Genomic DNA, 21,108 nt, shown 5'->3' with positions numbered 1-21,108 from the left:
CCAAGCTCTAGCTAGATTCTCCTGGGGAGAATCAGTGAGCTTTTCCCAGAAACCCAACAAGTATTCCACCATGGACTCCAGCTTGGGAGAAGCTATATTTTCCCTCTCTGCCCTCACTAGGTCCAGGGAGTCCTGTATCCTCCTCCCACAGAGCAATTCAAAAGGAGAGAATCCTGGGGAACCTCTTAGTAGGCAAATAGCAGGTAAGGTAAATATTATCCCAATCACCGGGCTCTTGGTCCACAAAATTTTCAACATCATTTTAAGGATTCCATTAAATCTCTCAACCAGCCAAGTTGTGTGGGAGTAATAGGGAGACAACCAAAATTGTGGAACCGAACGTTTCTCTCATCGCCCTTCATGTAGGGCAGACATTAGTTTGCTCCCTGATCAATCAAAGCCTCAGGGAGAAACCCCACTTGATTCAACGTTATTAGCAAGGCATCAATCACCTTGTCTGCCTCTATGGAGGACAGAGCTACTGCTTCTCAAAAGCAGGTGGCATATTTTACTATCACCAGAATATACCTTTTCTCCATTTTGCTAAGGAATCACACAATGTCCATAGAACTTCTGAAAGAGTTCCTCTGTGATGGGAGGGGAAATCAGGACAGCCTTGCTCTAATACTGGCCATTTCCCACCTCTGGCAGGAGCCACACGTCTTGCAGTATTCCTACACTGTCTCAAAAACCCCAGGCCAGTAGAAATTCTGGAATAAGCACTGTTTGGTGAGCTGTATTTCCCTATGTCCCGACTAGCCTGAGTAACCTGAGATGGTACTTTTGTGGTACCAACAATTGTCTTTGTATTCTCCATGGCTCAACGTTCCTGAGAGGGGTAGTGGGGAGACATCCACTCTCTATAAAGCAGCCCCTGATCCTACCTAGAGAAACCTTTCCAGGTGTCCTCCTATCTCGGGGTTGCCATGGAAGTCTGCTGTAGTCCTAGGTTTCCCTTGAGGGGTCAGTTAATTGCTCCTGCTTGTTTTCCAAAGTGGGAACCGAGGGGGCTAACTGTCGGACTGAGCCTAGCCCCAGGCTGTGCACTCGCACTGTCAGGCAGCAGCTCAGAGCTGCCTGCCAGCTTTCAGCTCCCGGTCAGAGACAAGGGCAGTGGCTTTCTGCTTTTGGCTCCAAGTAACCATGCAAGTGGCCTGGGCCAAGAACTGTAGATTGTTTTCCTAGCAAGACCTCTACCAGTAGTTGGGAGTGTACCCCAACAGGCTTAGGCCCCTGGTTGCCACCCTATTTCAGATGGATCTGAGCCACAGGGACATGGAAAGGAGGACCCATTATTCCCTGAACGGTCATGAGTCTATTGGGGTGATCCTTGATAAGTCCACTATCCTGGGCATACCAGGGTCGCTCCATCCTTGGGCCTTTTCCCATTCATCTCCACTGGGAAACAGTGTTTCGTTGATTCCCTTTTGGAATCTGACAGAATCAAGTTCACTGATAGGACAATTGGGCTAGTTTTGGTTCCACTGTTGGTGGAGTCATTGCCACTTGGACCTACTGTGTGCTACACAACTAGCCTCTGATCTCCCTAGCACCAGGCAATGTTTTGCCTTATGATCTGTTTCATGACAATAAAAACATATCAGCTCCTCAGGTTCCTTTCTTTGGGCCCCTAATCCTACCAATGTCTGGATTTAGCCCATTCTCCCATCTGAGGGTCAGATTTATGCTATCTTCCTTGATTTTTCTTTCAACTCCAGGCAGACTGTCTGCATATTGGTCGGTCCATTTCCCAGATACAGTCATGTCTATTAACCATGATTTCTGGTTGGGATGGCAGAGTTAAAGAATTGTTCCAAGCCCATTAATTCATAGATCTTATCGACTGTGGAAACCTCCCAACCAGTTCCCCATTTTTTTACGTAACCTGTAATTTGAGTTGAAACCTCAGCGTAGATCATGTTTCTTCTCTTCTGAACTCCCAAACCTTTTCCTATGTGCTTCAGGGAGAAGTTTAAACTTTTCAAACAAAGCTTGTTTACTTTGTCCATGATCTTTATATTTCTTTCCATCCGTAAGGGTGAAAATGTCTAAGGCCTTTGTCCCTGATGATAATGTAGCCAGACACCAGACCGTGTCCTCCTGCCCTATCTTGTTCAATTCATAGCCCATTTCAAAAGCATTTAGAAACACATCCATCTCATCTCCTTCCCTAAAGCAAGGAAATAATTTTGAGTCTGTGCTACCCACTGGGGGTCTGGCTTCACCTAGTGGATTAGGGTTTTGCAGGTGCAATCTGTCCATCTCAAGCTGATATTTACATTCCCCGGTCTTTTTTCTTTTCTAATGCTGGCAGTGGCACTCCCCGTCTTCTGTCTCATGTCGACACTACCCATCTTCAAGCAGCTGGGTTTCAAGATGCAGGTGGTCCCTCTCCAACTGTATCCTCTCTTGGCCTGTAGTTCTGTCTCCAATCCCTGTTGCAGTGATGCATTTGGTCTATACAGATCATGGATGTTGCCTCTGTCAGCCTCTTTCCAGCTTCTCTCCAGTAAGGATTTTCCTTAACTGTCTCAAGTTGGGCACCCAAAACCAGTCTCCCCTACTACACTCTGCCCCAAAATCCTGTTCCAGACTACCACAAGAGGCATCCTGGAAAAGAGCTGCAGGGTCCCTGTAAGCATTTTCTCCTGAGTGTTCCCCAGTGCCATGGAACTGCTGTGGTGTTGCTGCCGTAGGGTTATTTTGTGCCTGGTTTGGGTGGAGATGGGAGGCATGTTTTGCACATAGATATTACCGATAATTCTTACATTTCTTGAATAAACTCTACCTTTTTAAAAAAACCCAGAAAGTTTGGATTAGAGAGACAAGCAGGCATCCACATAGAATCGACTTCCAGTATGAAAGTTTGGATGGCTACATAATTTCTGAGCACTTGATTGCTGTGGATGGTCTATACTGTGCATGAGATTTTAACACCATATTAGACATCAAACTAAAAAAAGAAAAACTCAAATCTATAAAAATGTGAACTCTTCAGTTAGAAAAGAAAGACATGTAAGAAAAGATTTAGCCACTAAAATCGCTAAATTAAACAAGGCACAGATCTGTACATGGAGATCTGCAGAGGACAATTGACTCATATATTTTTCTAAAAAATGACTAACCCTTTTCTAAATCCACATGTGTATGTGATTTACTTTTTCTTTTTCTAATTTGGCAGATTTTATGCACTATATATAAAATGGTTTTGATCAGCTACAACATGCTGGATTAACCATATCTGTATTTCCAATTTAGTATGCTGGTTGCATCACAGCTTGAACCAACATATGCAAGGACAGTTTATCCCTGCTTTGATGAACCTGCCATGAAGGCAACCTTTGATATTACAATTGTCCATCATCCCAGCTATGTGGCCCTTTCCAACATGCCTGCTATAGGTAGGTTAAAAAATGGACTTCTGTATTTTTCCAAGTTACCTTAGTAAAGATTTGGTTTTACTATAATTGTAGCACATTACTTTACTATCTCACCCTGTACTATAGTGATCTGTTATCCATGGGCTAAAAGCTCAAATATATGAAAATTCTGTTCAATTAATATGTTCTGTCCTAGAAAATCAGAGCATGGACTGGAGTTTAAGTGGAAGCAGAACATGATGTTGTAGTGGCTAGGTTCTCCCATCTGTGTGGAAAGACTTTGAATGATCCTGTGGTAGTCCTAGCTGGTTGAAAGAGTGATGTTGATAGGTTTTGGAGGAAGACACCTGCTCCCAAAAAAGAGGAGGTTGCTGCTCCTGTTTGGGGAGAGGACAGGAAGACTTAGGATTTGTCAGCCTGGGGAATACTCCCCTCTGGCGTGCCCTTTTGCATCCATGCATAATGTCACCCGTGTCATCATTTCTAGCACCTCTTAGAGGCCATCTGCCTCCCACTGGGTTTTCCAAGGCTCAGCCCTCCAGCTAAGCCACAAAGTTCAAACTCTTTCTGAGGTAACCAAAAGGCCCAAATGAAAATCCAGACAAGTCCAAATAATTATTCTGCCCCCTAAAGCTACTTTAGTTTTCTGCTTCCACTTACAAACCCTATCTCAGGGCTCCCGCCCACAGGAACCTACTCTGCTCCCTGGGGGCTTTTCTCCAAAGAAGAGTCCTGCCTCTTCTGCAGTCTCTCCCTGGATCTTGCCCCCATTTCAGGTCTGTTACAGGGATCAATTCTAATTCTGCAACCTTCCTACTGACAGTAGGGACTCCCTACTTCCTCTCTCCCAGGTCATCTTCTGTCAGCTGAGCTCAGCTCCATTTAAGTTGTCCTCTGCAGCTGGGGGTCAGTCACTCTTAATTCAATTACATCCACCTGGGACCACTAATTGCCCCTACCTGGCTAGATCAGAGGAAAGGCTGAAGGGTAATGGCTAGATCATGGGCAAGGATGAGTCCAGCTTGCCTTAAAGGGCCAGATAGACTGTGACAGGGATTTATTTTGGCATATCTATTCCTGATTAACTCCATGTGCAAACTCCCCTCTCTTCCTCCCCAGAATAAGAATGCATTATTTTGGAATAAGCATCCACACATGGAGTTAATCAAGAATACTTGATCTGCTTTGAATTCACATCCTATCTTATTCCAGATTAATTTTTGCATGTAAACAAGCCATAAAAGATGTGGGTTGTTGAGGCAGGAACATTATTTAGTGGGGCTGAAAAAAAAAATGGATGGAGAATTAGTAAAAATCTATACATTCACAAATTTTCAGGCAAATATTCACAGTCACTGTTTTGAAAGGTGGGTAGTAGTGGTATCTGGTCTCCTTTCAGTGTTGATATGTCCATGTCTGTGATGTTTGATTGCACCACAGTTCATGTTTTGAGTCTTACTGAACAGTGTTTAGTCAGTATATTTTACTTCATGACTTTAACTTACATCTGAAGTTGTTGTTTTGTTGTATGTGTGAGAGCTGTATTTCTGTTATTTAAGGATGTGGATGGGGTGTGTGTGTATCTTTAAAAAAAAATTCTTGAGTGCTTATGAAAGGTGCTTTAACAGTCACAGAGATTGAAGTCTTCTATTAATCCACAAAATAGACATGACAGGGTCAGCAGCAGTGCAAGCCACTGTATTCTATCTTGGCAATGTTCCTCAACACTGATTTGCAGGGACCTGATGTGATGCAATGTGTGACAAAGACTCCAAATGAGGGACAGAAAGTATTCACTCAGGAAACCTAAAAAGCTGTGGGATTTCTTCCTTTAGTCTAAATGGCTCTTTTAATAATCTCATTGATAGGATTCTTTATTTCTCCTGTAAATAATTATAAACAATAAAAATCAGTGGTTACCAAATCTGAGGAATGTGGATAACTTTGGCACTAAAATGGGGGAATATCTGTGAAGGTAGCCTGGAAATATTTCCTCTCTCAGAACCTCTTTCCGTAGGTTTTTCTGTGGAGGGTCTGATTGGATTCTTTATTTGAGCCTGTGAGATTTAAGCATTTGATAACTCAGGCGTGTTTAATATTTACTTGAGTAATAATATAAACATACATATTAAAGAAGTGTAGCATGGGAGAACATTTTTATGCTTGTCCACATTCCAAAACCAATGTACAGTTTGATATGCTTCATAGATTTTGATTAAGAAGCTGAGGAATGGAATATTAGAGTGTCTGTATTTATGGTCATATTAGAGTGTCTGTATTCAAAGTCATAATTCAAGTACATGGAAAGAGTAAAGGGGGAAAGTTGGCATGGTTCTATTGCCAAAATATATGTAGCCAGTGCTGTCATACAGAGTATTAAAATGTAATAGAGAAATGTATAAAAGAGTGGTTTGAAAACACACTCTTGTTTTATTGTATAGTAGTGATAGTTTGAATGTTTCTATACTAAAATTATTTTTTCTAGATGTATCTGAAATGAAAGATGAGAACGGAAGCATATGGACTGTTACGACATTTAATACTACACTGAAAATGTCAACTTATATAACAGCTTTTGTGGTTTGTGACTTTGATTACATCACCAGAACTGAAAGAGGCAATGAGGTAAGTAAGAGTCTGCATAACTCATTAGAGCAGCTAACAGCATAAGCTGGTTCTATGGTGTACCGTATGTTTTATAAGATGTAACTTATATTGAATATACTTCCCATTTTGAAGGTATTTGATTACATGGCAAAACTGAACATTTATCCTGTAAACACATGTGCAGAAAAATCTCCTTCATAATAGAGTGTATATACTGTGTACTGATCATTGCATAAATGAATTCTGATGAGATTTTTAAACACGTAGAACTGATGTGTATAGTAAAACCTTGTGAGAAGTTCTACCCAGAAAGTATTTTTCATAATTCAAGATCTTTTTAGCTCTTTTAATTTAAAAAATGTAAGTCTGTTCCTGCTCCCACTGAAGTTAATGATAAGCTGGGTGCTTACCTCTCTTAAATTGGGATTTTCAATGGAACCCTAATGATTTGAATGGGAACAGCACTGTGCCACAAGTCCTTAGTGTGGACTCATAGTTTATACTGTTTTTGTATATTGGCACACTTTTTAACTTTTAAAAGCTCTTATTGTGTGCCCTCCAGCTACTTTTCCTATTTAGCGAATGATGTCCATAGCATGTTACAATTGCCCTGTTGTGGTATTGAGTCTATATTAGCTCCTTAAGAAAACGTCAAAATATATGGTTTTATTATTATGTTGAATTTAGTTTTAGGTTTTTTTATTTGTTGAGAAACTAAAGGCAATTAGATATAAAAATCTATGCTCAAATAATATTGAGCCAAGGGTAAAGTCCTACCCTTAGTATTGGGTACATTTATTGTACGACAGAGCAGTACTAACTAGTTACATGGTGGGGTCTCAAAGCCATCCTATTAGGACAAACACAATGAGTCATGGCAGTCCTTAGAACAGTGGCGCACAAACTTTTCCAGGCCTGCCCTCCCTTTACTGTTAATGGAATCGGTCTGTGCCCTCCACCCCTCTCAGTACTGCACAGCAAGGCTTCCTCAGCAACAGGCTGCTTTTACCTCGCTGCCCGGCTGCACCGCTAGGGCAGGGCCAATACCTGCTCCTCTGGCCCTCCCTCCTCAGGCTTTCAGGGTGGGGGAAGGCGCGTGCGATGGTCTCCGGGGACAGAGCCAATGCTGGGCACAGAGGCTGCCGGGAGTGGAAATCAGCACAGCACATTGACCCACAGGCTGGGTGGCCCATTGAGGTAAGTCAGGGGGTTGAGGTGGTGCCGCTCCCTGTGTGGACTGTCCCAGGCTCTGCTTCGTGGGGCTGGCACAAGCCACCTACCATCACTGTTTGCCCCTGAATGTTCCTCTGTTCCCTCCTAAGGAGGGTGTACCTCACAGTTTGTGCACCACTTCCCTAGAGGACAGTACAAATATGCAGCAGGAAGCACTCTACTGCTCCTTTATAATGAAGGTGCACACACTGCTATAGGGCCTGCTGCACACCACATCAGACATGTCAGGAGCTGGGAGGTATGACCAAGCTTCCAAAACTGCAGACCACATCTCACGGGACCAAGATGTGCTGATGAGGACAGTAGCCAGGCCCCCAAACAAGTACTTGTGAGCATTTGGTTGCAGTCCTTCTCTGCTGCTGCACAGAGAATGGGAGGGAAAGGTTGGGAAGCAGAGGGGGCAGGATCTTGTCTTTAATTTTCAGACATAGATATCCAAGTTGCACCTCCAAAGTATGTCCATTAATGCACAAACAGTTAATTCTTTGTCTCTTTTGTAAGCATAATGTACAATAAACATTTGTTTGAAAATATATCCAAGAGGGTCTGCCATACATAAGTGTATTTAAAGTCAAAGCTGTCACTATGATTTTAACTCTACCCTTCGTGTCTGGGTACTGAAGAACAAAATGGTATGCTGTTTTGAGACTCCTACAATATGTTGACAGAACAAGGGAGCTCAAGATTAGAGAGACTATGTTCACTGAATACCCTTACTTTTCACTTTAAATTAAATCCTTGAGATCAAATGCCTCTAAAACCATACCCATAAGTTTTGCGTCATCAAGCACTTGCATGTGCAGAACCCAAATCTGGGTGCAGTTGTGCAAACTGCTGTGTATTCAAAACTTGCAGGCTAAATTTTCAAAGGGTCTCAGATTCATGCATGCACCCATATGTGCATATCTATGAGGAAACGGTATCTTTAACTACTCAGTTTATTCATGCAAACACCTAATTTGCCTGTCCAAAAGGGCATTTCTGATCAGGTGGGCATGCCATTTTGCTGATACAAGTTAAGATACCACTTTTAAAAATGTGGACATCAGGTGGTTATGTTATAAGGTGGTGGTTCATATTTAATATAAAAATAACTAGGAATGTATCTACGTACATTTGGACTCAAATCTTGGTCCCTTTGAAGTCAGTGCCAAAAACTCTCAGTGACTTCAGTGGGATTAGAATTTGCCCTTTAGTTTGTTAGGACAAGTGATAAATTAGTCTTTTTTTTCTTGCATGAAAAGTTTCTTTGCAGAATCTGATGTGGACAAGCAGCATTTCCAAAACAGCCATTCAAAAATGTTACCTCTACAGAAGAGAGGTGAAGAAAGTGAAAATTTAAGTTGTCTAAAATAACAGTTCCTTGCTTTATTATAGATACGTATTTGGGCTCGGAAAGATGCAATTAAAAATGGGTATGCTGACTATGCTTTAAATATCACGGGCCCACTCTTTTCATTTCTGGAAGATTTATTTAACATCAGCTACCCTCTTTCAAAAACAGGTGAGGTACCTTCCTTTCATTAAACACAAATGGTTGCTGATAATATAACAGCTACAGAAATACTGGGTCTTCTCTTGCCAGCTTCTTACTTTAATTAGTGTAAGATTCAGAGAATACTAGCCCTTAACCCTTCATTCTTCCATTTTTCCCCTTTTCCTCCATACTTTCTGTGCAGCATCTCATTAATCTATAACTCAGTGACCTCTCTTCACACCAACCTTGCTTTCTTTGAAATATCATTCCCTAATATGGAATTATCTCTCATCCCCCAAACCTTCTTTGCTTCCTATACTATGTCTCCGTCTAACTTGTAAGTCGCCAGCATCTCTTTGCACCTTCACTCCTGGAAAAAAGTCCCCTGTAGGAAAACTCTATTTCTGCATAGAAGGAAATGTGCAATAGCTGTTTCTTAAACCTCACTATCTTAGTTTTATGTATACCTTATGCAAAGATCCTAGACATCAGTCTGGGTTCTAATTCACCACTTCATTTCTCCAGTTTTACACCAGTATAACTTCATTGATTTCAACAGTGACACCAGTATAAACTAGTGAAATGGAGTGGAGACACAAGCCATACAATTTCAGTTTCACACACCCTGTGCTGACATCAGTTCTAAGCAGACTTCCCTTTGACTTCATTTGGGAGTTTGGCTTAAAAATCAGTGGCATGATATGACCCATTATTAAGGATACAATTCTGTCACGGAGGTCATGGATTCCGTGACTTTCCGGAACCATTGGAACATCTTCTGGGGCAAAGCTGGAGCAGAGCAGCGGCTGCTGGAACAGCTGACTGGTGGACAGGGTTAGGTCGGTCCCCTGGGGTTGGAGCAGCAGTGGTCAGTCCTTTCCGCAGGCTGAATTTTCAAAGGATCTCAGATTCATGCATGCACTCTGTTTTCCCCTTTCCCCTAGGATAGTTTTAGTAAAAGTCAGGGACAGGTTGCAGGCTTCTGTGAATTTTTGTTTGTTGCTCGTAACCTGTCCCTGACTTCTACTAAAAAAAACCTGCGAAGAATCTTAACCTTAACCATTGTGGATAGGTTTATGTAAATACTCAGCACATTTATTATGAGCTCAAAAATAGAAAGCTAAAAATGAATGCATTTCAGTTAAGAATGTAAGCTCTTCTTAATAGATAAGAGCAAAAGAAAGCATTTTTAACCACTAGCTTCCTTTTATTTATAAAAATTGAAGATTTTTTTTTAATTATAAAATTAGGATTTTATTTAAATTTGATTTTTTCATTTGTTATTTAAATTATACTGTTTTTCTTTTTAAAAATAAACCTGTTTAAAATGAAATCTGAATTTAATACAAAATAAGGCCTAAATTTATTATAATTTAGTGGTAAATATTAAACCTGTTTTGCTAAAAGAAGTTTATCTAACCAAAACATTTAAGGTTGTTTTGTTTAATAAAAATAAATTTTATATGCTGTTTTTTGTATTTAATTAAATTCTAGTTACCATCCTAATGCAGTTTGACACAAATCATGAGCAAAAAGTTAATTATCTAGTAAATAAGCATATATTATTTGCCATTTTCTAACATATAATAATATACAATTAATAAGAATTTGAAAATATTGAGCTACATAATTGCTTAAATAAATGTATATAGTTAGAATGTACCCTCATAGGTAACAAAAAGATGTACCAAATCTAGAGTAAAGGCTCTATTTAGTTGTAAATCAACGTGTACTTTGATAGTGTCTCTATGTGTGCTCCGTTTCAAGTCTGCCTGCGTGCTGTGCCTTCAATCGAAGATTATTGGTAGCAATGCCCATTCGGCTCACACATGCTCCTCACACATCCTCGTGCCCAGTACCAAGGCTATAGATGGCTGTGTGGGTGAACTGGCCTCAGTTCCTTCTCAGCTGCCTTTGGCCTGAGATGGTGTGTACTATGTGCCTGTTCTCTGATATTTAGTTTTTTTTCCTCAGATAGTTACTATTTACCTTATAGCATTATAGTTGTTGGAAGAATTGTTCCCTTTGTTTTGTTTTTCTTTCTCAAAAAAACACTTTAAAAAGCAAACATAAAACCTTTTAAAAGAAATTAATAGATATAGTTATATAGTTAGATTTGCCTCCTAAGGGTTAGGCTTTCATTAGTTTTGCACAGGAATGTCTCTCCTATCGTAACTCCTGTCCCAAGGGCAGTTCCATTAGGCTCCCGGCAAGGCTGGTACTGCAAAAGCAAAGAGGAGTCAGTCATCTAAGACAGACTCAGTACTAAGTTCCGATACCATGCCCAGAGCATCAGAGACATGGTTGAAAAGACCAAGCCTAACCCAGAAAAACACTTGGTGCCAATAACAAGAAAATCAATGGTACCGAAGACTGTTTGCTTACCTATGGTACTGAGGGAATCAGAGACAACTCACTCCCATACCAAGTACTTGGCTGCACTAGTACAAAAGCCATCCTCTACGGATTTCCACTTGGCTTGATCTTTGACACTGTTCGTTCCGCAAGAATTTAGGTACCCTAAGGATCTAATAATATCTTGTGAGCTGGAGTCTTCTCTGTAAATGAGTGGAGGTTTGTCACTGTCAAGATGCTCTTGGTGACCAATCCTCTATCACCTAGAGCAGTGTTTCTCAATTGGTGTTCCATGGAACCCTGGGGTTCCGCGAGATGAATTTCAGGGTTCTGCGAAAATTGAAACTGCGCCGCCGAAAACAGCCGACAGCGCGTGCCGCCGAAAAGGGGAAGATGTCCTGGATTTTTCAGCGGACGGTATTGAATGGCCCTGCAGAAGTTAAAAAGGGTTCCACGGCCAAATTTAATTGAGAAACACTGACCTAGAGCACCACATTTGCACTCATCTACTCTGCAAGCAGAACAGCTATCGCCTCCTCAGAGTATGTGGAAAAGGACTCATCAGAGTCTCAAATTTTGGTGCAGGGTCCCCTACCTATTCTGGGACACATTGCTCTTCCTCTTATACTGATATATTACAGAAGGATAGACCTCAAATGATGCCCTCATAGCAGGAACACAGATTGCTGCCTCCACCATTGACATTTGGGCCCCCCTCTGGTCTTGCTGGGACCTGTGAGCCTTCTATCAGTAACAATTTACAGCAAGGTATTTGCAACACCAGAGGGAACAGAGGGATCCATTCTCCTTAACCCTCTTTACCACCACCTATGCCAGAAAAAGAGACCTTTGAGGAGCAAGAGGCAAGGCTGATAAGGAGGTGACACATCTAACTAATATTTCCTCCTCAGCTCTGGATGAAGTTGTCATGCCTTCATCATCTTTTCTGACAGATTACTTCAGGCAGTTTTAGGAACCGAGGAAGTGGATTGCTGATATGCTGCAGACACTCTTAGCGGAGGTTCAGGAGTCCCACCATAAACTCCTACACACTTTGATATCTATGAAGATTGCCATTATGGTCAATTCAGCTTTTATGGAGCCTGCTAAGATGGTTTGGCAAACTCCAGCTACCGCACCACCTACCGCAATAACAGCTTTTCACACACCCATAGGGCGTTTTGCACTCCTCACTCACCTAACTACAGCAAAATTCCTAAGAGATTTATTGACTGTACAAATGATATTTATTGAATATACAAATGAGCTGGAACTTGAACCTAGTACTTATTTGCCTTACAAAACATTCTTTTGAATCACTAATTATGTGTTCTTTATTATTTTCTCAATGAAGACAGCTTTCATGGTCTCAATGCCTTTTGCCCAAAGGGTGGGAGAATTGGGGGATCTTAATGACAGACCTCCCCATTTACTGTATTCACTAGACAGAAGGTTGTGCACATCCAAGGTTTTTTTACCTAAGGTGTCCTCAGCATTTCATATTAATCAAACCATTCATCTCCTAGTTTTTTCCCCAAAACCACACCAAACTACTTAAGAGGATATTCTGTATCCTAGATGGCAGGAAGGCCTTAGCCTTCTATCTAGATAGGACCAAACCATTTAAAAGATCTCCTAGATTATTTGTATCCATTGCGGACAGAAACAAGGGCTTGGTAATTTTGAAATAGAGTTGTCAAAATGGATCTCTAGTTGTATTAAGTTTTGTTACAACAGAATTCATGTTCAACCCCCTTCAAGACTGAGATCACAGTCCAGAACAGCACTATCTACGTCTATAGCCATACTTAAGGATGTCTCAATTACAGCCATCTGTAAAGTGGCAACTTGGTCATCTGTTTATACTTTTTCTAATCACTATGCCATGGTACCTGTGGCAAGATCAGATACTGCTTTAGATGATGTAGTTCTCTCTTCTATATTGGACTCTGTTCCGAACCGCCTGCCTCGTTAATGGGGGGAACTACTCGGGAGACACCCGAAGTGGAGCACCCACAGGGGCACTACACCACAGTTAATTGCTAAAGAAAGGTGCCGTCTCATTGGTTGATACAGCACCAGGTGAGTAACCTCTCCTTTTAATGGTTATGTCAACCAATGAGAATTATTTTCCTTTAGAAAATTACTGAAGCACAAATGGTAAAGTGGATTAAAATCAAAGATTTAAATCAAGGCTTTCCTCTTAGTGATTTAAGTTGCCTTGATTTAAATCAACCCACCCTGCCAAAATCTTAGCTGAATCATAGATGTGATGGGCTTGCTGCTTATCTGGCACAATGGGGAATAAAGGGAAAACAGACATGGTGGAGTGAGACTTGCTGTGAGGAGAGAGCGAGCAGGTGTTTCTGGGGCAATTTGATCCACCCAAAGGAGTGGAAATGATCCTCTCTGCTCACTCAGGGATACAGAGTTTGAGAGAGAGACCCTTTCTTATCAGTAGTCAGGATGCAAAAAGAGGGGGAAATTACATACCGGTAGAGGAAGATGGGGAGGGGAAGACATATTTTCTGTCTTGCCCACAACAATCCCACAACTGGAGCAAAAGCAGGAGAGAGAGAATGCAGAGCCTGAAGTACTCAGGAGTGTTGAGAATTGAATCTATTCCCTTCCAGCAGCAGGGAGGAAAGTTTCTTTATCAAAGATTTTCATTCAGAATGTACTTTGGTACATGAAACATTGAAAGGCTTGGCCTTAGTTGATTTTTGTTTTTCTGACTGAAAAGGTGGCAGTCCTAGAGGCATAGCAGTGTCATATATAATAAAAGACATGAAATAATACAGCAGAGAACCACTAAAATATAATATCTTGAAATTGCACATTGGGTAAACATAGAAAAGTCATGTAAAAATTTTACTCTTGAAAATTGTAAAGATTTTTTTTTTCTGTTTAAATCAATTTAGATCTGGTTGCACTGCCTGAATTTGGAGAAGGTGCTATGGAAAACTGGGGGCTAATGACTTTCCAAGAATCATCACTGTTGTACATCCCAAGTGATAAATTCAGAGGCAAAAAGGCTATGATTTGCCTAATTGTTTCACATGAGCTAGGACACCAGGCATGTGGTAAAACATTCTGTACATGTATTTATTTATGAAGTTGCTTTTTTCCAGTTTATGTAGATGCAAAGTCACTGTTTAATATGGGAAAATAGAGACTCACGTGGAGGGTTGTAACAGCTGATGGTAGCTAGAGGAAGGAATGCTATAGCAATAACCAAAGCCATTTTCAGTTGGTTGGAAGACACTTCATTATAAATTAACTTGGCAGATCAATATAAAAAACAAATTCCAGCATGACACAATAATCTTCACCCAATATCCATTTATCTTGAATGAAATTTAATAAAATACTGAAGACAGTATTACCATTATTTGAAAAGTTCACTCAAAGGGCTCATTGATATACACGTCTGTTGATGAAGCATTTGTTTATTTTCTTGCAAGATACTTGGATATCTTCCAATACTCTACCCTAGGAATGAATATGATATGTGTATTGAGATACACACAATACATTGATGACAGAATAGACTCCATAAAGAATGTTAATTTTTAATGGAGATTGATGTAACTATTGATTTAAGGCAAATAGAATTAATAGACATGGCTATGGAACTATAGAATGGAAGCAAGATAAACACATCTTTATCTGTAGTTGGAACTGTTTTCATAATCTTCAGAATTTAAAATTATTTGGTTTGGAATGATAAAACAGTTTCACTTCATTTTGACTATACTTCATTTAATAGTACTTTGCCAAGAGAAAGTATTTTAAACAATAAAGTTAGCAAAAAGAGTTGAAGTTGGCTAGTGTATATGTACCCCCTCCTGACTATGTCTGTTCATCTGATGGTCTGAAAAGCTGGTGCATTTATTGAGGACCAGTAAAATAAATATTACATAATTAAACATGGTTTTTAAATGAGGCAACTGACCTTAAGGATTAAGAAATGAAATGTAATGAATTCACAAATCTCCAGATGATATATCAGATTTTTATTAAATATAAACTGCCAAATATTTGTACATCACAGCTGTTGTGGAGGTTTATTGCTCACCAGGATATGGATTTGCTGATTTTGGAAGTGATTGTTTCCCCAGTTCTGTTTATCATCTACTTGACAATTTCCTTTTGTTAAGAACAAGGAAAAACAAAAAAATATTATTTAATTTGAAAGAAGCTATTTGGAAAATATTTTGTATATTTGAGAAATGCCATATTTTCAAACTGTAATCTGGCTTTCTCTGTTAAATTTACAAATTTATATAAATGACTTCTCTAATTTAAATAGAGTGATTTAAAACAGTTCTTCTATGTGCTTATGTTATGAAATCTCAGATAAAGGAATTTAAAAATTATATAACCACTGACTTGCATATGTGTGGCTTTTCTCAGGTTGTATCTTTGGACTACTGAATTTCCATCAACTGGAAAAAATTATAGCATTTTATTCTGATAATATATACACATTAATTAAAGTCATACTATTCCCTTGGTCATTCGTATCTGTTTAACATAAAGGAATGAAAGCAGCAGTTCAAAGAAAAACTCTCAGATTGCATATTTTCTTTTCTATTTAAGTGGTTTGGAAATCTGGTTACCATGAATTGGTGGAATGATCTATGGCTTAATGAGGGATTTGCATCTTACTTTGAATACATTGGTGCTAGCTACATGGAACCCAGACTACCACTGGTAAGTACCAAAGCTGAATATTAACGCTTTCCCCTTACAACCTATGGTATTGTCGTGATCCTGCACTAGAGAGGTAAAGTCAATGGGAGCTTTCCTATTGCCTTTAATTGGTCATTCCTATATAACTTTAAATGAAAATAATACAGCTATTGTGTATAGAGCTGTGTGAATAACTGATTTTTCCGTTCTCTTGCCATTCCAAAGAGCCAAAATAAAATTCAGCTAGGATTAAACAAAAAATTTAATTTGAGCTGAAACATAATGTTTCATTTCATTTTAGTTTCGAAAACATTTTAAAATAAAATTGAAACAAACTTCTAAATGAAAAGTCATTTTGAATAAAAAAAATTGACGTTTCATTTCAACATTTTCTAAATGAAACATTTGATTTTTTTCAGATTTTTTAAATCAAAATAATTCGGCACATTCAGCATGAATGCACAAAATGTTTCAGCTGACCCAAATCTACATTTTTTTTTCGTGGAGGGGGGGAACAAGGTTTCGGCCAAAACATTCTCCTGGCTCTAATTGTGTGTGTATATAATATAGATACAAATGTTGCCTCACAATTGCATCTGCGCTTTCAGCAGCACAGACACAACATTTCAGGGTTTGCTTTGAATCTGTCTGTTACTATAAATTCATTTTGAAATGGTTTTTACTATACCTAATTGATATAGGTGGGTTTGGTTTTATGTACATATCTATGCAACTTGTAATGATCTTTCTGATACTCCATGTTGTATTACATCAGATTACAAAACATAACATTTCACAGAATGTCTCATATATTCACAGTGATTCAACATGAGTAATCCTGACTTTTGTTAAAAATGCAAAGCGGTATATTTTTCGTTACTGTATGAGGTGGGGCTACTTCACATACACGATTCCGGGAAGCTGTTGCTTGTTTAAATTAATTGTGTAATACAAAGAATGTAATTCTTTCTCTCTTAGTTTAGTATTGTGTATGTAAATGGCTCCACAGTTGATAACATAAATGTAAACTTCTTATGGTTTGAGCCTATGGAGACTTGATGGCAACACCATAGTTAAGATTGTGTTGATTTTTTCTTTTAAAACAGGGTCTCCTTTTCTGCTAGGGATGAAAATTAGTGTTTGTTATAACCAGAATTACCACTTGCTCTTTAAGCATGTGCTTAAAGTTAATCAAGCACTTAAGTACTTTGCTGAATTGGAAACTACTATAGGCATGTCAAATACATGTGCTCCTTTTGGATTTCAGCAACAGCTTCCTTTTTCTATAAAGCAGAATTTAATACCACAGAAATGTATAAAGGGTCAAGTTTTAAGAATGAAGCCTTTGCCTCTTTTTTTGTAAGTGCAGTTTGTCCCTGTGCTTGTAACTGACACCACAAAACATATTGCAAATCAGAGCACTTAATATCATTAGCTATGTGTACAGCTACAGATCTGTGTCTGGAGTCAGGTTATTGCAGGTACAGACACTCAGGGTTTTAACCTGCAATTCAAATGCAGGTAAAAAATTAAAAGTACAAATTGAATCTGCAACATTTCAAAATTTGGCTCCCAAAATTGTTTGCAAAATACAAAATAATCTGCAAATTCACACCTCTTAAAAGCCTGTCTCCTCCTCTTTGGTAGTGAAAGTGTTCAGAGAGACTTGCAGTGTTTCAAAAACACACAAAATAAAAAACACCTGCGTGCAGACCCAGATTAGTAGCTGAACCCATGGGTAGACTTAAAAATGACAACGACGTTGAACACGTGTTCAAACAAAACAGGGGAACATGAGTTTCTTCTTTACTTACCTGGGTATGAGACTTGGCTGCAGGACTCTGGGGTGACAGCTGGTGTAAATTGTCAGAGTTCCATTGAAATGACGGGAACTAAGATGATTTACACCAGTTTAGGATCTGGCTCTCCACATTTGCTATCTAGTGACATCTGACACACCCAAAGCAGGACTCTCTGCACTCCTTTGGATGACTATTGTGTTATTTAGTCTTTCAACAGAGAAAACAGAGAACACTGAATGTGAGTCTTGCCATATAAGTGAAGCAAGAACTGATTGTAATTTAAATGTAAATATATAATTCATTTTTACATTTTGCAATTTTTGTTGCATTTAACAATTTTTACATTTTTTTTCTTGTATCTTAAAACTTTAGTGCTCTTCGTGAGACTCAAGCCTCACATCTTTTTGTGTGCAGAACTCTCACTGCCTTCAATGGCAGTTCCGCCTGTAGAGGACTTGCAGGATCAAGCCTGTTGTTCCCTTTATTCTGAGGAAAAACTGTTTCCTTTTGATGGAAAAAATTATCCTGGTTTACAGATAGAAATCTAAATTCCTTTTTTGAGCAGAAAAGAAAATGTTAGTTTGTCTGTAGTCTATGTGATTTATAAAATTGGCATTAAATGAAATGGGAGTCTATCTTTTATTTTCAGAATAAAATATTTTATTATCACGTGTTACAACCTATCTTAAGGGAAGATAAAGAGATAGCAGCTCGGTCATTATCAGAGAGAGAAGAAAATATCAGAGGATCATTTTCACTAATTGGTCTATTTGATATCTTCACTTACAGCAAGGTAAAACAAGAAAATAAAATATTTTGCTTTTATGTACTGTTCTGCAATTTTGTAAAACATATCTTTAAAAAGAACCAGCAAAACATTTTATTGCAAAACTTACAATAGTTTAGTTATGCTTTCTTCTAAGATTTATTTCCATGGTTCCCTTTTTTGTTTAGTTATAAACACAAGTACATTGGGTGTTGCGAAAATGTGCATCTACAAGAAAACAGTGAATATGAATGCATTTTCAAAGTCAAAGTACAAATGATCGGCACCACTTATGAAAAATATGGTTTGAATAGCAATAATTGAATAGTTAAAGTTTATTTAAATAATAACTCATATGTTCAAACATCTTCCTTCTGCCCTAGGGGGCCTCCATTGTCTGGATGCTTTCCAGCTTTCTGACTGAGAGACTATTCATCAAAGCACTCAGTGTGAGTTTAGAAAACTAAAGTTTTTCATCTGGGTTTATCAGTTTGAAAATAACAATGGGCATGAATGAGTTTCTGCTTTACTAATGTTTTTTATTTAACCTTAATGAACTCTGATTATATTTATTTTATTGCAGTCTTACCTGAAAGCATTTTCCTTTTCAAGTGTTAACCAAGATGATCTGTGGACTCACATACAAATGGTACTTATTATGTCTTATTAGTACTTTTGCTTTAATGGTTGGGATGGGCCAAACTCTGGACATGTGCCAACTGTAGAACTTTGAAGTGGAATTTATCTACTTCTAGCTTAGTTCCCCCACTCCCTCAACTCACTTTGCAGGCCTTTTGTGGCAGGAGATTTTATGGGAGAGATGAGGGACGAAGGGTACGTTGTAATTAAAAACTTGTGGCTTGCCTGTGCCAGCTGACTTGGACTTGAGCTAAGGTGCTGTTTAACTGTGAGGCAGAGCCTGAGCCCAAATGTCTGAGACCCTCTCACCTTTCTGGGTCCTAGAGCCTGGGCTCCAGCCTGAACCTGAACTTCTGCACAGCTCCATAGCCTGAACCCTGTGAGTCAGAGTCAGCTATCACTGGCCAGATGCAGATTGCAGTGTAGACATGCCCTAAGGGGCCAGAGAAGAGGTTTATGCACTTACAGCTGCTTGCCTCTGCCTACACAAACCTGCGTAGATTATTCTTGCTGTAAATACATTTTGTCATCTTTCACTTGGCCATTTAAATGGATAACCTTTTCTAATAGAGAGACAAGGTGGGCGAGGTAATATCTTTTATTGGACCTTCTGTTGGTGAGAGATGAGCTTCAGAGCTACACAGAATTCTTCTTCACGTCTGGAAATGTACTCAGAGTATCACAGCTAAATACAAGGTGGAACAGATTATTTTTTTTATCGTAAGTAGTAAATACATATGTTAAGGGACCATTCAAGGTGAAGTGGCTCATTAACACCTCTTCAGTTTAGAGAGGGGAAGGGGGAGAGGGAAGCTGGGTGGTGGGGGTTAAGTGTGTTATAGATTGTTGTAATAAACATCCCCCCCAGCTTTTTTCTCTTAGCAACAGAAGTTGGTCCAATATGAGATATTATCCACCCATCTTGTCTTTTTAATATCCTGGGTCCAACACAGCTACAACCATCCTGCATATAACCTTTTCTGATCTTTATTTTTTTGTGACTTTAATATCCTTTTCTTTTATAACTTCACTTTTATATATTGTAAATATTTTGGCTCAGACAATATTTTTAATTTAGTTTATTTAGCATAAGTCACTAAAGGGTGAGGATTTATTCATGTATATTACAATGAGGGCCCAACACTTCAGGGAAACTCCTCCTCACCACCACCTTTTAATATTTGCTAAAAGTCTGAATAAGACTAGACCCTAAGAAAACAAATATTGATAATGGATTTTTCATTATAATGCCTATGCCAAAGTTATTGTGTAGAAAGATTCCATCATACTACAACAGAGTCTAACTTTAAGAACAGAGGGTCATATTCTCATATGGCATAAACTGTTGTAGAAATATTGAAGTCAATGGAGTTATGCCAATTTATGCTAGTTGAGAATCCACCCAGAATCAGTTTTCAGGTGTTATGTTATTTAATTAATTAGTTTTTTATAGTGTCTATCTTATATTGGTGCTTTACATCAATTGAATAAACAACTTCCCATACAACAAATTGTTTCTGTCATTATCCACCCAAAGGTGAAGATATATTGAAATGAATAAGAGAAAGGTAAAGAATCAAGTTACAAGAATTAGAAGCATCTTTGCAATACTATAGATTTCCCTAAAGAGTTGGGTCCTCTATAGGTTAGTGATAATAAAACTTTTTTTCAGTTAGTTACAATGATTCTCAATATAAAATACACATGAATGAAGACTAAGCAGTTATAATTTCTCCAATATATTACTACATCCCCCAGAGTGTTGCTGGGATCAGTATAAATAAATGTTTCATAAATGTTTCTAATTCAGCCCTTTCTTGAAGGTTGTAGATACACAGAATGAAGTTCAGTTGCCAGCATCAGTAAAAAATATAATGGACTCCTGGACATGTCAAATTGGGTTTCCAGTTTTAACATTAAATCTGTCCACCGGCGTGATCAGTCAGGAACAATTTTATAATAAATGGACAGAAAACAATACTGCTTACAAGTATGTTTAGTTCATATTTTTAGCATTAGTTTATACACTTATCTTTTATTTCAGAAAACTGTTGTGTTAGCACATTATGTTTTGAAAAGCTGTTTGTTTGCTTTTCCCCCCAAGAATTGTCAAATGAAATCATTCTGAGGCATGAGTTTGAAGTGGTATTGCAT

At 38.7% G+C, this 21,108-nt stretch overlaps 1 protein-coding gene across 1 annotated transcript in view; it reads left to right on the top strand.

Moving 5' to 3' along the window:
• LVRN (laeverin) overlaps positions 1 to 21,108 on the top strand; it is a 53,781-nt gene that overhangs the window by 9,077 nt on the left and 23,596 nt on the right. The window contains exons 2-10 of the mRNA XM_067568538.1: positions 3,259 to 3,401; positions 5,866 to 6,005; positions 8,598 to 8,724; positions 13,974 to 14,128; positions 15,655 to 15,768; positions 18,199 to 18,342; positions 18,699 to 18,764; positions 18,899 to 18,964; positions 20,778 to 20,944. Coding sequence (XP_067424639.1) covers positions 3,259 to 3,401; positions 5,866 to 6,005; positions 8,598 to 8,724; positions 13,974 to 14,128; positions 15,655 to 15,768; positions 18,199 to 18,342; positions 18,699 to 18,764; positions 18,899 to 18,964; positions 20,778 to 20,944 — 1,122 coding nt within the window. The remainder of the gene's footprint in view (positions 1 to 3,258; positions 3,402 to 5,865; positions 6,006 to 8,597; positions 8,725 to 13,973; positions 14,129 to 15,654; positions 15,769 to 18,198; positions 18,343 to 18,698; positions 18,765 to 18,898; positions 18,965 to 20,777; positions 20,945 to 21,108) is intronic.

Source organism: Emydura macquarii, unplaced genomic scaffold, assembly GCF_026122565.2.
Source record: "Emydura macquarii macquarii isolate MOO-44397 ecotype Brisbane River unplaced genomic scaffold, CSIRO-AGI_Emac_v2 contig_2897, whole genome shotgun sequence".
Lineage (NCBI taxonomy): Eukaryota > Metazoa > Chordata > Testudines > Chelidae > Emydura > Emydura macquarii.
Note: the sequence above shows the minus strand (reverse complement) of the source record. Positions and strands in the feature narration are given on the sequence as shown.